The sequence below is a fragment of the Corticium candelabrum genome, chromosome 7 (genome assembly GCF_963422355.1).
Source record: "Corticium candelabrum chromosome 7, ooCorCand1.1, whole genome shotgun sequence".
In the NCBI taxonomy this organism is placed as follows: domain Eukaryota; kingdom Metazoa; phylum Porifera; class Homoscleromorpha; order Homosclerophorida; family Plakinidae; genus Corticium; species Corticium candelabrum.
In genome coordinates this window covers 2236523-2253305 of record NC_085091.1, presented here as the reverse complement: position 1 = coordinate 2253305, position 16783 = coordinate 2236523, and the positions used below count along the sequence as shown (strand labels likewise).

The window sequence follows — 16783 nt, the reverse complement described above, 5'->3', positions numbered from 1 at the left end:
AGAATGACGTCATTGACCTCGCACACGTGATTTCTCGTCGCGACCACGTGATCACCGCACTGCGGAGACAATAGAGCTACACCTCTGCACTTACTGAAGCGCCTGAGGAGCATCGAGCACTCTGGCCGCCTAACTGAAGCATTGTATTACTCAGGACTGGACTTAAACGGACGCAGAACATTTGAATTGGCCTCACGTGCGGCTTTTTCAAGGTAAAACCGACCGACCTGAGAGTCGACCCCCAATGGGACCCTTATCGTTTTTTCCTCTGTTTGTGCTTATTTGTGTGTTTTATGATGTCCGTGCGTGCTTTTTTTGCTTGTATTGTCGTTTCAGGACGTCGAATTCGAGCGCGTTCGGTCTTCTGTGACTGACGCTTCTCTTTCTTTCTCTAGTGATTCTGCAGACCTCGGAACTGATCAGGACCGCGACTTGATCACCGAACATGGCGAGCGCCGCGTCACCGCCCGACTACGACGCCAATGGCGAGTCATACGACGACGGGGAGAGAGAGAGCGGAGAGGCCGACAGTCTGGACGCTTACACGCCGACCTACACGGAGGCTTTCCCTCCTCTGCCGGTCTCGGTTGTTCCTCAAGAGCAGAAGCTGTCTCAGTCGACATGGGCGGCACAGACTCAAGCGATTCGTAGCTCGACTATCACGCAGGTAAGGGAGGGGGTCGAGGGTAGGATGTGAGAGGCCTTTGTATGGGCGTTTTGTAGTTTAGTTAGTTAGTACTCGTTGTGTCGAGAAACAATGCGGCGCGTTTGCGGTGTTGTCGGGTGTCGTTGATATCTTGTTGTCTACTGGCGTCCTGTTGAGGGGATGCAGGGTTTCTCTAGGCGTCGTACTGCCGAAGGTTTGGTATGCGGAAAGTGGGTTGAGGTGATGAATGTGGCGCAGCGGAAGGGAAGGGTCGGTTGATGACGAGGCCGCTTGTAGTGTTGGAATTTGTTGGCATGTGTGATGTGCAGGCGTCCAGGGAAGACAAGAAACGAATGTGTGTCATAATAGCAGTGCAGTTAGATGCACAGGGAAGAAAGATGTTGAATTAAGATATTCTGTTGTCAGAATCAACAAACGAAAAAAGTATGTAACTTGATGTGTATTCACTAAGTTTGAACTATGAGCCATCAGAATGGGGCTGAGAAAGTATTCAGGAGACAGGGACATTTTGCTGCTGATAATATTTGGTGAAATGTTCCAAAATGTAATTTTTAAATTTTGGGGCCAATTTTTAAATTTTAATTTTTTTAAATTTTGGCGTTGTACATGCTTTGTCAATGCATGAGGAAACCGGATATACACGTTTCTCCTTCTGTGCACATCTAAGTCGTAGTCCATGGAAAGTAGTGGGCTCCAGATGTCTCAGTATATGATGTATGGATGTAGCCTTGAACTTCGTAGAGCTATCCTGTAAGTCGCATTGTATGTAGTCAACTGGTCATCCAGCAGTGATCACATATAGATAGGTGTGCGTGTGGATTTAGTGGTAGTTTTGTAGCCATTTGAAATGTCGAGGAGCACGTGATGAACAAACACTTAATTGATATATTGGAATTATCTTGTTTCGTTTATTAGATTTTTCGCGTTCCATTGGAGGAGCGACGGTACAGAGAGATGAACGAGCAGTTTGGAAAGAACCGTCAGACCCATATATGTCGTGTTGTAATGGACCGCACCGGAGCATCAATCCAGCTGAGTCTCGCCAAAGACCAGAGTCTCACAATCGTGCTCACCGGAAAGACAGAGGCTGTTCAGAAGGCTCGAATATTAATCCTCAATCAGCTGCAGATGCAGTACACGGCAGAGCTACGTATTCCCAAGGAACATCATCGTTTCATTCTCGGAAAAAGCCTCGGAAAACTGAAGCAACTGGAGATGACGTCTGCAACGAAGATTAGCGTACCCAAAAGCGACGAACAGTCTGACATCATCAAGATCAGTGGAACGAAGGAGAATGTGGATAAAGCCAGTCATGAGATACAGCTGATATCTGATGAACAGGTTGGTCAGTTAGTGAAATGATACGGGACATACAGAAGTATAGGCAGATGGACAAGCAGATAGCACTGCGTTTTGACATGGATGGACATTGTATGTAAACCTTGCTCACTTGTGCTGTGATACCGCATTTAGACTCCATGATAACACGTGGTTACCTTGTCACCATATGCTCAATGCATGTATGCCGCTGATTACACGCATGCGATACCGTATCTACACTCGTCTCCATGTGTTTATATTCATTTCCACGCGCTTACACAACTTTTTCACTCACTAATCGCGTGTAAAGCTAGGTTTACAATATGATGCTGGCGACGCTAGCAAGGTTGCTGGCGAGGATGCTAGCAGGGTCACTGGTGAGGACGCTAGCAACAACGCTCAGGCAGGCATCATATTGTAAACACTCGGCCTTTTTTGTGACGAGCATTGTCAGCGTTGCCAACGCTAGAGTTGATTCAAATTCAACTCTAGCATCCAAACCGTAAGTAAACTATGGAAGAGTAGCCTACCGAAAGTGTACACATCTAGGTATGGCTGCTTGTAGCAGATCAAGTCACAGTAGCTTAAGATGCCAGGCGGAAGAAAACACTTGGAAAACGTATCGAAAAAACCAGGCTCCCAGCAGCAGACTGCCAAGAAATGTGGAAGCGTCTCTGTGACAACTTGGTGCGGGAGAAAATGAAAACCTAATCACAGACTTTTGTATTCATGGTATACAATTATGATGAGCATGCGCGTAGTGGCTCGGTGCTGTTGCTTATCAAATGATATTGTAACTGGTACAGCGTTTTGACATCTACTCAGCGTCTTCGCTGTTGTTCTCGTGAGCTTCATCAGCGTTATATTGTAAACCAGGCTTAGCCACATGTGTACTGTATACATGCGACCTCGTTATCCGGTTTAGCTTATGATGCATATTAATGTCAAGTCATAGAGGGTGGATGCACATAGTTGATAACAGATGTATGTTGGAATATTTTGGACAAATTGTGAGTGTCTGTGTTGTGTAATAGTATTTGTAACTGACTCGGTGGGCGGGCGGGCAAGTGGACAGAGAGCAATAGCAGACATACGTTCTGTTAGTGTGGGCACATACTAAAGATAGAGAGACTTGACAGCATGGGCAAGATGAGGCAAGAAAACCCGACCTCCCTAATCAACCAATCAAAGACAAGGTAAGTAGATGGAAATATAGGCTGATGGATGAGTTGGACAGGATAGGGTAGTACAGACAAGTTATATAATACGATAGTTGGCTGAAGCGACTTGTCACACATTGGAAGACGGTTAACGATCATGTAACGTTAGTGCTTATCATTGTAGTTGCCTAATTCTTTTGTTGTGTTGTAGGCTAAGTTGGCATTTGAACGATTGAATATTCCTAAAATGTATCACCCGTGGATCAGTGGGCCGTGGAACAAGACGACGAAGGAGATTATGGAGACGACTAAGGCACGCGTGAACATGCCACCATTTCAGGTGATGAAGGATGAAATTACAGTTGCTGGAGAGAAGGAGGCTGTTGCTCAAGCCAAGACCATGATAATGAAGATATATGAAGACAAGGTACTTGAGTGGTTGTGTACACGTACACAGACAGACACACACACACACACACACACACACACACACACACACACACACACACACGGACGGACACACACACACACACACACACACACACACACACACACACAAACAGACACAGGCGTACACACGAACAGACACACACATCCGTACTTTTTCATTTTGTGTTACTCTATCTTAGAGAAGGAGGGCCAAGACAGTGTCAGTTGAAGTAAAGAAGTCGCAACACAAGTACGTTATCGGACCAAAACGGCACACCCTGCAGGAAATACTGGAAAGAACAGGTGCTTGCTTGCTAGCTACAGCACGTAGATATGCTTGTTAGCAGCTTGTTTCACGAAGCTGTTTGTACGTTGTCATAGATGTCTCGGTTGAAGTACCTCAGGAAGGCACCAGTGAAACAATTACATTGAGGGGTGAACCTGATAAATTGGGAACTGCACTGACTGTTGTATATGAGAAGGTGAGGGGAATGTCGCAAATATTGTTTGTTGATATGATGAGCGTTGTAATGTGTTGTCTGGTGTTAGGCTAACAGTATTGTGACTGCGGAGGTTCATGCTCCTCGATGGCTTCACCGTTTCATCATCGGTCAGAAGGGCAAGAACATCAACAGCATCACCCAAGACTTACCGAAGGTGGAGCAAATTAGTGATGTTGTCTTATCTGATGCCGCATGGTGAATCGAAGTGGTTGCTTGTACTGTAGACAGCTCACACTGTGTCTGCTTTTGGTCTGCTTCTATGTGTCTTACTCTGGCTGGCTGGCTGGCTGGCTGGCTGGCTGGCTGTCTGTCTATCTGGCTGTCTCATTCTGTATGTATGTCTGTCTGTCTGTCTGTCTGTCTGTAGCAGACTACTATCTAGCGAAACAGCAGCCAAGGGAACAAACTTAGCCGACAGCAAAGGATCAAAAAGCAACATTGCTATGAACGCTTGGCTGCCACACAAGCCAGTTATCTGTATGGTAATTTTCTGACACCTAGCTTAAAACTGGTAAAGACTAAAGGATCGATTGACCATGCTATCATACAGACAGAATGAGTTAGTTGTTAGTTGTTTTAGATGTTGCTTTTATCATTACAGTCACAGAACAAAGTAGTTAGCTATTTTTTATTGCATCATAGTCATAGTTACTGTTGTCGTTTACCCACGCTTGGTTGAATTTCTTCACCTTGACATTCAGAGCACTGGGCAGAAACCACATTGCGTTGACACCGTCTCAGGCCATCGTAATGCTCTTTTTAATTAAACAGTTGGATTTCCCTTGTCTGTTCCAGTTCTAAGTCGGTCGTATGTATGTAATTATGTATGTATGTAATTATGTATGTATGTCTGTCTGTCTGTCTGTTTGTGTGAAGGTGAGGAGCACCACACTGTGTGAAAACTGTCAGATGTTATGTTTCACTTCCTTTTTGTCCTGTCTAAAGCCCTGTCCACACTAGACCAGAATGGATCGGGATAGTGAGCTTCCACACTGCACTTTGACAACGCTACATCCGCCTCATTTTTGGTGTCACGTGACTGATGACCGATGTGTATGTGTGGCTTCTTTGCTTGTAGAAAGCATTGCTGCAGCGACGTACGGTGAGCAAGAACAAAGATGAGTGAGGAGCGTTAGATATTCCGACTACATGTGTAGCATACGTGGAGGTAACGCCCACTATTTCTAATTGGATTCAACCGATTGCAATCAGATCGCGATCCAGTTGCCAATCCAGTTGCTAGTGTGGACAAGGCTTAATAGCCTTCTTCAGTTGAAACTATATATAAACTAACTGAAACTGTTGTAAACTAAATGACTACTTGTTGGTGTCAACTCATAATCACAACTTTGGGATATTCTGTTGCAGGTGCATGTTGAGTTCAGCTCTGATGTCGATGAGATCCAACTGGAGGGCCCACCGGAGGAAGTCGAGCAGGCCAGGAGTGCTCTTGAATCTTTTACAAAGAAACTGGTTTGTCTGACTCACACAACTAGCAGAAGGTCATCATTCAATGACGTTTTTTTGTTAGATGGACTCAATGGATTTTGCTGTGATTGACATTGATCAGAAATTTCATCGCCACATTATCGGAAAGAGTGGAGCAAACGGTTTGTTTGTGCTTACTGTTGTGCTACAGTGTGTGTTTGAATTTAAGTCTTATGCCAGTGAATCGCATCAAGCAGCGTACTGGAACTTCGATTACTATTCCTGCCGACAACAGCTCTATACGCATTGAAGGTGGCCACAAAGGAGTTGCGGAAGCAAAGAAAGAGTTACTTGAAATGGCAGCTAAACTGGAGAATGAACGAGTAAAGGACGTCATGATTGAGCACCGCTTTCACAAGCAGATCATTGGCGCGCAAGGGCAGCATATTCGAGAAGTTAGAGAGCGATTTCCAGGAGTACAGATTGTGTTTCCGGATCCGAAGTCGCAGCTTGATGTGGTGAATCTGCGTGGACCGAAGGACATGGTAGACAAATGTGCGTTGCATCTGAAGAAACAGAATGATGAAATGGTATGTCATGTGTAGAGTGAGACTAAGGCTTTGCCTTCCTAGTGAAAGGCTTTGCTTCTGTGTGTTTGTTTCTTTGTTTGTTTGTCTGCCTGTCAGTGGAGGTAGAAAGTTAGAGCAGTGCGGAGGTAGAAAGTTAGAGCAGTGCTACATGGGCGGTCTTACTATTCAGCCAGTAAGCACCTTTTAATTATTTATTAAGCTCCGTATTGAACCACGTGTCTACTTCAGTCTGTCTTTAGTCACTGTGAGTGCGACATCCAGATGTACGTTACTGATGGTTCTGAGTGGTCGTGACCCTTACTATAAACTCTCTTGCTTTCTCGTGGTGGATGTAACGCTTTTGCGCGTTTGCTTGGTGCAAATCAGCCCAAATAGGAAGGTAGTGGTGGCATTCGACAGATTTGTTCGACCATGCCTACTTGATGGACTAACGTTGTCACAGGTCGTAATTCTTATGATTTTGTTCGATATCAGGTCCAGCAGTAGATGTGAAAGTCGTATTATTGTAGTCCGTAGGTGACCGCTTTGCAGGGAGGAAGTGTGGACACTAGTCGCTTTCAAAACCTCCTAGGGTTAGAGTAAGGTGTACTCAGTAAGGTTTACTACCAGTGGGAGACATATGGTTACGTTTTGACAGCCTTGAGCTCTGCGTCTACAGAAGACCAAATTTGCCTATGTGCATGCATCGCGCAGAGTTGTGGTGGCTACTTACCAAAAATGGCAGGATAATGCTGGATAACCCCTACAACGTCATTCTGTAATAACTTGTCTTGTCTCACACAGACATATATATATATATATATAAAGAATAAAAGTACTAAAACCACGGAAAGACGAACAACAAGCCACTTGCAGAGTAACCATGTGAAGTCCACCTGTAAACATCAGTTATTCACAAAAGCAGCTCCGTTTAGATCCAGACATATAGCAGCAGAGGAACAAAGACAAACACGTCTAGAGAAGACCAAATTTGTCAATGGGCGTGCCTTAACGCACACTAGCTTGCTACCTTCTCTGGTCTGTTTGTTTGTGTCAGTTTGTTATTTGTTTGGCTGTTTATCTGTCTGTCTATTTATCTGTTTGTTTATCTTTGTTTAGTTTTGTCTGTTTGTTTACTTTGTTTATTTATCTGTCTGTTTATTTATCTGTTTGTTTATCTTTGTTTAGTTTTGTCTGTTTGTTTATTTCTTTGTTCTTTGTTTATCTGTCTGTTTACTTGTTTGTTTGTTTATCTGTCTGTTTGTTTATCTGTCTGTCTGTTTGGTTGTTTGTCTGTCTATTTATCTGTTTGTTTGTTTGTCTCATTCTTGTTTAGCTGTTACTATAGCCTGGTGGTTGTAGTAGGTTTTGGTATAGAAACAGTTAGATGGGTGAGGGTTCGACATTTACCTGGAGCATGGAAGTCACTCAGTTTGCATGTCTAGTAACATACAACTAGAGCATAGATGGTCTGAATTTTCTATGTTGTTTATACTCTTCAGGTTGCTGAAAACTTTGTCGCTGAGGTTCGTGTATTCAAGGAGTTTCACAAGAATGTGATTGGTCGCGGAGGCGGAACTATCAGAAAGGTATGTGTTGAGAGGCTGTGGTGTCAGTTGTGGGGAACACTTTTTGGGTGATTGTCAGTATGATACGTAGACTGTGAGCTAGAACAGTTCTGGCAATGTTGGTAGTTACCAATTATAAATTAACAAAATTGGTCTGTCGTAAAATTAGAGCACAGCTGCACTCCCTGTAGGCTGTCTTTCACTGTAGAGGCTCTATTGGTTGTAGCTCATTCTTGACCATAAGGGTATGCCAATGTCAAATATAGGGCTCGTCACCACTAGCGTTAAACCTGTTTAACTGTAAATCTAAACAGATTTCGCTTAACATGTTTCAGAGGTAGTTTAAATGGGAACTCCAACGGAAATACAACCTGATCTCAAAATGTAGGCTTTATCATGAAACTTCATGCTATGCTACTTTCAGGCTAACAGTCGCTTTGGTAGCAGAGAAAATGCGGGTTATGTAAGGAGCATATGGAGCATGCGCCAGGCTGATATGTCATTGGCGCTAAGCTCCACCTACACCAAATGAATTGCCCGCGTAGCTCAGTTATCTTGCCAGTAAACTACACGAAAACTAAACGGAAATGGTAACTATAGAGGGATCTTGTGTTTTCAGGCCTTAGAAGAGGTTTTTGTAACGAAAGTAGGATGCTAGACGCGGGTTTTCTCCCAGCAGACTTGACCCTCTCCTCTCACAGAAGATGAGGCTAGCAGAATAAAACTCAACGATAATTAACATTACCATTCGTTTTATTAATCTACGAGGAGAAACAGTTAGAAGGTTCAAATATGAGGTTCTCTTGGAGAGATCTGACTAAACAGACACACTCCTTTCAAACAGCGGCTGGCGAAGTGTTACAGGTGCAGAATGGCTTTGATTGAGCCTTAGACTTTTACTCGAGTGCAATGATGTAGACGGTGTAGCTAGTACTGTAGTACGTAAGTTGTTTACACCGTGCACAGTGTGTAGACTCGTGACCATGGTAATGTACCATGCTGATCGCCAAAGCTGAGCACATCGGACTGCTACCTAAATTTAACGTGGACGTAGGACTAGAGAACAATAAGAACACCCCGTGTCCGTCTACGCAGGTTTTTCGAAGAGAACGTCTACGCTTCCTTGACATACTTGAACCTTGCGCGTGTTTCTCCTTGTAGAACAATAGAGCAAAGGCTGACGCTAATTACCATTGAGATTTATTGCGCTAGCCTCATCTTCTGTGACAGGAGAGGGTCAAGTCTGCTTGGAGAAAACGGCCTCTAGCATCCTACTTTTGTTACAAAGAGCTCTTCTAAGGCCTTAAAACACCAGATCCCTCTATAGTTACCATTCCCGTTTAGTTTGCGTGTCTTTTACTGGCAAGGTAACTGAGCTACACAGGCAATTCATTTAGTGTAGGTGGAGCTTAGCGCCAATGACGTAACAGCCTGGTGCATGCTCTGTACATAACACTCGTTTTTTCCGCTACCAAAGCAATGGCTTGCCTGAAAGTAGCGTAGCACAAACTTTCATGATAAAGCCTACATTTTGGGATCAGGGTGTACTCCAGTGGAGTTCCCCTTTGATTAAAGTGGTTTAAAACAGTGTGGAAAATAACAGTAGGACATAGGACAATGTCTCACCAAATGTCTTGTTTTTCCGACCAAATACTGCACCAGTGTTGGGACAGGTTTGGACAAAACATTCAGCGGTACGCATATATGATAATGTAAACCTTGTCTCTTAGCACGTGATGGTCTTTGCAATGGTGTAACTGTTAATTTCATGAACTTAGGTGCTTCCTAGCATTCTTTATCCAGAGAAAACCTCAGCTGCCTTTAATGCCATTTCTCTCTTGGAAGTTAGTTGTCAAGAATTACAGTACATGCAAGATGGCTGGCTGCATTAGGGGAGACACTTAGTTATACAGTAACACCATACAAGAATGTCCTACCTGAGCTCAGTCTATTTGCCAAAATAATTCCATATTTTCCACACTGCGGTTTAGGTTTAACGGTCATGTGATAGTTTCGTGCGTTCCACGACGATGGATGTTAGTTCTTTCGCGCTGTTCTTTCTCTTTGGAGACTATTGTAAGAGGACAGAATTAGGCAAAGTCAGCGACGACGTAGACTAATGCAGAGTGTTCAGAGAGAGAGGAGAGAGAGATTTAATCACCATCTTCGGCGAAAACAAAGACTTGTATCTCTGATTGTTCTCGAGACGACCAGAAGATGATCTCCGACTGTCTGGTGCACAAGAACGAATTTGCACAGTACAACAAAGTCTCGGATAATTATTTTAATAGCCCGGATAAAATGGACAAGTAGAGACACAGCCATGAAGTTATGAGTATCTCCTAGATTGGAGATCCCCATCCCAATCTTTCCGGTGATATGAGTGTCCATATGGGTATCCCGTTGTGAATGGGTATTACAGCCATCTGTGGAAATACGCATTGTGCTGGCTAGAAATTGTCTTGCGTGAAGACGCCTGTTTTCAAGCTGGTGATTGAAGAACATGCCTCTACTTCCAGCCAATTTGAACTCACCTTTGGTGTGGCTGCAAATCAGCTGTCGTATGCAGGAGAAGCGCGTTCTTGCAGTGACATCTTTGCTATTTGCAATATAGGACATATCCGGATGGCTACACCAAGACTTTCAAACCTTCTCTAAGAAGGAGGGCCAAGTTCTTTGTCTACGAGAAGTCAGATTTGCTTTACGTTGGTGGTTTGGCAAGTAAAGCCGGGTTTGCATTGGCGTCTTCGCATCTGGTGTTTCCTTGCACCATCTTTCTGTTCACATAAAAACTGCGTTTACATTGCGTCTTCTGGTTAACACGCTAGGCTTTCGTTTACGCGTAAAATAGCTTTATGTGATGTTTGTCTCTTTAAAGTTGTTGTGTTATGTTCGTATTTCTTGTTTTAGATTCGTGATGAGACTAAAACGAAAATTGATCTTCCAACCGAGAACAGTAACAGCGACGTGATCGTTGTCACTGGTCGAAAACAAAATGTGGAAGAAGCAAAGAGGCGTATCGAAGCTATTCAAAATGAACTGGCCAACGTGACTACAGATGATGTGTCAATTCCTGCCAAACTGCATCAGGCTGTTATCGGTCCAAAGGGCCAGCTGATTCGAGCGATATCTGCAGAGTGCGGAAATGTGGTGATTCGTTTTCCATCTGGGAAGGGTGCTGGTGGTGATAAGGACAAGGTGACTATTCGTGGACCGAAGGGTGATGTTGAAAAAGCAAAGAAACAGCTCCAAGAGCTGGCTACTGAACGGGTGGGTAGCGTTGTCTGTCTTTGTGGATTGTGTTAGATAGGCTTTGTTAGTCTGAAGCCTGGTTCACAATATGACGTCGACGTTGAGTTGAGCGTCAAACTTCAAAGAAACCGCCTCAACGTCGGCGGCATCCTTTGATGTTGACGCCGATGTCGACGCTGGAATAGGATTCATTTCTATTGTTGACGTCGGCGTCAATATTGTGAACCAGGCTTGACTGCATTGTTTGTCTATTTGTTTGTGGGTTTGTTTATTTGCTTGTTTGTGTGTTGTCTGTATGTATGTGTGTTGTCTGTATGTATGTGTGTTGTGTGGTTAGTTGTATGTTTGTGTGTTGTCAGTCTGTATGTTTGTGTGTTGTCAGTCTGTATGTATGTGTGTTGTCTGTCTGTCTGTCTGTGTTCTCTGTCTGTGTGTGTGTGTGTGTGTGTGTGTGTGTGTGTGTGTGTGTGTGTGTGTGTGTGTGTGTGTGTGTGTGTGTGTGTGGTGTCTGTCTGTCTGTCTGTCTGTCTGTCTGTGTGTGTGTGTGGTGTCTGTCTGTCTGTCTGTCTGTCCGTGTGTGGTGTGTCTGGTTGTCTGTCTGTGTGTGTTTGTCTGTATGTATGTATGTGTGTTGTCTGTATGTCATCAAATGACTGTTTCTATATGTTGCCTTGTATTACAGGCTTTGCATAACCACACAGTTGAAGTAAGGGCAAAGCCCGAGTTTCATCGCTTTATTATTGGCCGCAGTGGTGCAAACATCCAAAAGGTAAATGTTGTTTATACTTGGAAATACACGAATAGTTCTGATTCTAGTTGTTTAGCTTCGCGAAGAAACGGGTGCTCGTATTGTCTTTCCAACGGAAAAAGATGAGGATAAGTCTCTTGTGACAGTGATCGGAAGTCAAGAAGCAATTGACAAGGCGAAAGCTCGTTTAGAGAAGCTGATTGCAGATTTGGAGAATACGGTGGAGAGCGAGGTGATGGTTCCCACAGAGCATCAGCGGCACTTTGTACAGAAGCGGGGACAGGTATAATTGTATTACCAATGTTGCTTAATTTTGTGGAATGTTTGATCATTAATGTTTCTGTCTGACTTTATCTTCATGTGAGTGTTCAGTTCGCTTATCTTTATGGATTATTCAGTGCGTTAGCTTGAAATGTTGGTGTAGCATATTCTAGATGTTATCTGTCTGGTACTTAAGTCTGCATGTTTTAGTCTCTGTCTGTTTCTTTATTGTTGACAGTAGAGAAATGGCACGACCAGATGCTCTATACATATGACATGTTTGATGCATAGATGTCGGCTTCTACTTTGCAGACTCAACAATTGCCATCACTTCTATTTTTATGTACTGTTTGTTCTGGAACAGTATAGGAGGTGGTGAAGTATGGGCTGTTGTTGTCTGTTTAGTGAATATGTAGGAGTGTCTGCTGTTTATTACAGTAGACGAGCTTGTTATGTTTAAGTCATTGCTATGGAAGTTCCAGGTAGACTGAGGTATTGGCGTGATTGCTAAAGGACGTTTATAGCCTGAAGGGATTGGCTTCTCTGTGTTGGCAAGAAGTTACTGCTAAATGTAGTAAAGAAGAAATGACCCCATTCCAAGGAACTCTGTGGAAATCTCTTTTTGAAGTTAGGGTGGTCGCTTTGATGTGGTTGTTAAGTATGGGACAGTGATGTAAAAAAGGTGTAGAATGAAACATTTCTAAAGACCTTTTTTGAGTACATGTTGTGACTGAAATTCTGTATTTGTGGCAGTGTATTTCACTCATTCCCTTGTCTTGTCTGTTTGCTTGCATGAAGGATGATTGGTAGGTAAATAGTGGAACAGCAACAACAAGAGAATGTTGGATTGGGAACAAGCAATGGTGTAGGCACTCATAGCCCTGCTCAACGTGTTCATCTGTAACTTTATGCTGCTACCAGCGTAATAGGACGTGACAGATTAAGTAGTTACCCTGCACTATAGGTTACTGGAATGTGAATGTGTTGAGATCATTTTTATCTGTAATGTTGTTAAGAAAAAAACAGATGAACATGTCTGACATCTTCCTATGTGGTCAACACATTTCTGTTATGCCTTTTAAGTCCATTCTGTGATCATTTGTGTTATGCGATAAGCCCATTTTGTGATCACTTCCATTCATTGAAACTGTTGAAGTATTCTTTTTGATTTAGTGCCTCTCCCTGCATAATTGTACGTGCTCGCAGAAAAGTGGCAGATTACACTAAAATGGGAGCTCAAATCCTTGACTGTTAGACCCACATACTAGTAGTGGCAAATCTGTTTTAGATAGATGTGTAGTGGAATTAGTACTGCAAGATTGTTACATGTGAATTGGATTGACTCCACAGCTTATCGTTGCCCTGGAACCACACTTGTGGTAATATGTTACAACTGTTGAAGTCCTTGGACTATTTGATGTTGTTTGTTGATACTTTAGATTGTGTTAGACTGCAGCTTGTAATGCCCACTTGCTAGAAGAGCAGCTGTTATTAAGCACCAATGTATATGTGTGCTTGCTGAACAGCTTTGTTTCTTAGACCTTCTGGCTGGTCACGTATGGTTGTGAGCAGGAAGGTCCTGCAGTCTGTGCTGAGTCGTAACTAGTTGATTAGGTAATTAATTGATTAATAGAAAGTATCTGTAGGAGTTTGTGCTCTAGGTTTTGCATGATATTGCTGCCGAGTGTGGTGGTGTTATCATCAGTTTTCCTCGAGGCTCCAGTGTTTCTGAACGAGTCGTCGTCAAGGGAGCGAAGGATTGCGTTGAACTGGCTAAGCAGCGAATAGCAGAAGAAGTCGATAACCTGGTAAGTGATATTGTGTTTTGATGTGTTTATTGTTTGATTTTTGTGAATGTTGTGAATCCTGATCACCACACATTGGTATTCTTGAGTTCAGTAACTGGTGAGGTGTATGACATAACAGTGATTTGTTTATTGATTAAATTAATTAGTCATTGTTACTCATGATGGAATCAGAAATTTAGAAACTGAATGTGGTTTTGCTCCAGCTGTGATTGGTTTTTGATCGATGAGTGTCTGTAATACAGTCAGACCTTGTGATTGTGAATTGGACATGAAGCACAGTTTCCCATTAAGGATAATCGGGGATGCTGTATAATCGGGGATGCTGTGTAATCTCGCAGTTGTGTTAAGTTTGACAAATACCAGTGGGACGAATGTGGTTGGAATAGTGAGGTATGACTGTATTGGTAAATTTTGGAGGTAACAGACCACACACACACACACACACACACACACACACACACACACACAAACACACACACACACACACACACACACACACACACACACGGCTAACGGTTACTGAATTTCCTATGAGTCAGTGAAGTGGACTGTAGTGCATGGTGTATTTTTAGACCATATTTGATTAAGTGGAATGAATACCTTGAATATGCGCTTTTCATGACTCACTCATTTGTAGGAAGCTCAAGTAACTCTTGAGTGTGTAATTCCACACAAGCATCATCGTACAGTCATGGGACTTCGCGGTCACCATGTTCAGCAGATAACTGCTGATTTTGATGTCGGTATCAAGTTTCCAGAACGAGGGGAAGACAAAGCTGCCCTGGCTGAAGATGGAGTCACTCCTCTTGCTGATATCATCAAGATACATGGAAGGAAGGAGCAAGCTGAAGAAGCCAAGGAGGCTTTGTTGGCTCTTGTTCCTATTACTGAGGAGGTGGAGATTCCCTTTGATTATCATCGATTTATCATTGGTGCCAGAGGAAAGGATGTGAGAGCAATGATGGACAAGTATAATGTCCACATTGCCATTCCTCAGGCAGACAAAAAGTCAGATGTGGTCACCCTGTCGGGCGTGCCTTCTCAAGTAGAGGAAGCCAAGGAGGCATTATTGGAACGAGTGAGGCAGCTTGATGCTCAGAGAGAAGAGAAAGTAAGCAAACTGTCTTGTTAATTGGTAGTGTGGTTAAGAGGGTTAAGTTGTAAGTGACAAGATAGCAACATGATAATCAGAGATAGATAAGTAAGTAGACAGGAAGGAAGAAAAATACTTTTATTGGCTCAGTGACGTACATTCAAGGGTGGTATGGTAGAGCCTTGCTTGGCACCAGGAGATTTGTGGAGTCTTAATTGAATGCCTGTGAGGTCCAATCTCCAATAGTTTCACTCTAGGGAAATGAACTTAAGCAATCTGCGTATGTACTTCAGGTAATGTGTTTGTTTTGTCACATGCCTTGGGCTCCCATGAGGTCATGTGCATCTTTTGGTGCTTCTGTGTGGGCTGGTGATGTAAAATTTTTGTTCTCTGCGTGACTTTGTGTTTATTGTAATTATGATGTGACAGTGGTTTGTTGTTGTTACCTGGTCTGGCTCTTATGATGTTGCTGTTGTTGATAAGGAGCTGAGAAGCTACCAATTGACACTGAAAGTGTTCAATGAGCACCATCCAAAAATCATTGGACGAAAAGGAGTGACCATATCCAAGATTCGTGCAGAGCATGATGTCAACATCCAGTTTCCCGACAGGAATGCCGAAGACCCTGATCTCATTACCATTACTGGATACCAGGAGAGAGCTGAAGGTGCTCGAGATGCCATCCTCAAGATCGTCGAGGAGCTTGAAAAGCAGGTGACCGATGAAGTCGAGATCGACTCTCGAGTTCACAGTCGACTGATTGGAGCGAAAGGCAAATCGATTCGGAAAGTGATGGATACCTACAGTGTCGATATTCGCTTTCCGAAAGACAAGGAGAGCAGTATGGTCACCATCTCGGGATTGGAGGACAACGTTGAGGAGGCAAAGGATCATCTACTGAATCTGGAAGAAGAATATGTAAGAATCATGATTAGTCCTTAACATATCATGCTCGTTTACATGCACATTTAGTGTACAGAAACCATAGTACTCAAGATTATAGATACCAAGGAGTGGGTGGCATAGATAGGACTCTGACTGAATTTGTACCAGCACACCTGTAGTGTAACAGTGGCAAATGGCTTGCATACCTATACTCGTCAATCATAATTGATTGGTGTCTGTTTTTTCAGACCATATCTCATACAAACTAGCCACCATTTTTTCTCTCTATTTTTTAGCTTCAGGATGTGATTGAGCGTATGGACGAGGAGGCCATGATGCGCGAGTACACACACCGACCGTCGGAACGCTACGGGAGCGACGACCTCGACCAGCAGGATTACTCCACCGGATTCGTCGTCCGAGGCGCTCCGTGGAGCGGGGCCTCGAACGGAACGCAGTCGAAGGGCGAGAAGAAGAAGAAGGAGGAGGCGGTGGCGAACGCGCCGACAATGGACGACTTTCCCACCATCGGGAACGGCTCGACGACCCGTTCCGCTCCTGTCTGGCCGGCGCGTAAGTCCTGACTGAACGAGTTGGATTGCGGACGGACTTCGCAGCGTCTTGCCTTTTCAGCGTTGAATTTGTTAGCGCCTTAAGTTTGATTATTTTGACGAAATTCGATCCGTTCTAACAAGTTGTTGTCTTGTTGTGGTCCGGTCTGACGTCAGGTGGGCGTGACGCCGACAGGAAGTTGTGTGTGGGCGTGTTTCTTGTAATTGTGTTTTAAATTTGGAAGATACGCATCCTGCTGTACGAGTCGTCGTTTAGCATATCTCTGCGCGGGCGGTACAACGTTTTGCGGACAAGTCATTAGGCGGTGCTAGTAGGTCACGTGACTCGCTTGGGTCTTATTAGCCGCTGCTCGTTGGCACTTGGGTTAGTGTCTGAGCGTGAGCTGCTAGGATGTTGTTCTTTGCTTCTCTTGTGTTCACCTTCCTGGCGTGTGTTACATCCGTCTATGGATCTTGGTGGTAAGTTGATGTCGCTGCGACGCTTTCTTGTTGCATGCGCCCATTAGGGTGAAGCCTGGTG

The 16783-nt window shown here is 43.8% G+C and overlaps 2 protein-coding genes across 2 annotated transcripts in view; both read left to right on the top strand.

Moving 5' to 3' along the window:
* Nucleotides 1–51: 51 nt before the first annotated feature.
* On the top strand, nt 52–16385 carry LOC134182564 (vigilin-like). Its single transcript, XM_062649985.1, has 18 exons — nt 52–212; nt 396–667; nt 1583–2008; nt 3359–3574; nt 3777–3879; nt 3958–4058; nt 4126–4233; nt 5448–5552; nt 5611–5689; nt 5748–6097; nt 7579–7665; nt 10555–10914; nt 11579–11665; nt 11721–11927; nt 13567–13713; nt 14351–14824; nt 15290–15724; nt 15988–16385. The coding sequence occupies exons 2-18, from the start codon at nt 446–448 to the stop codon at nt 16273–16275; spliced, it is 3795 nt and encodes a 1264-aa protein (XP_062505969.1). The 5' UTR covers nt 52–212; nt 396–445; the 3' UTR covers nt 16276–16385.
* Nucleotides 16386–16577: 192 nt separating this feature from the next.
* Nucleotides 16578–16783, top strand: part of LOC134182566 (protein Wnt-4-like) — a 2786-nt gene continuing 2580 nt past the window's right edge. The window contains exon 1 of the mRNA XM_062649986.1: nt 16578–16722. Within this exon, the coding sequence (XP_062505970.1) occupies nt 16655–16722 (68 nt within the window). The 5' untranslated portion in view covers nt 16578–16654. The remainder of the gene's footprint in view (nt 16723–16783) is intronic.

Bases quoted from the DNA above. Each gene is read 5' to 3' on its own strand.
- LOC134182564 (XM_062649985.1), top strand. From the start codon at position 446: ATGGCGAGCGCCGCGTCACCGCCCGACTACGACGCCAATGGCGAGTCA. The intron at 13,714-14,350 runs GTAAGTGATATT...ACTCATTTGTAG, and splicing joins CAGAAGAAGTCGATAACCTG to GAAGCTCAAGTAACTCTTGA. The intron at 14,825-15,289 runs GTAAGCAAACTG...GTTGTTGATAAG, and splicing joins ATGCTCAGAGAGAAGAGAAA to GAGCTGAGAAGCTACCAATT.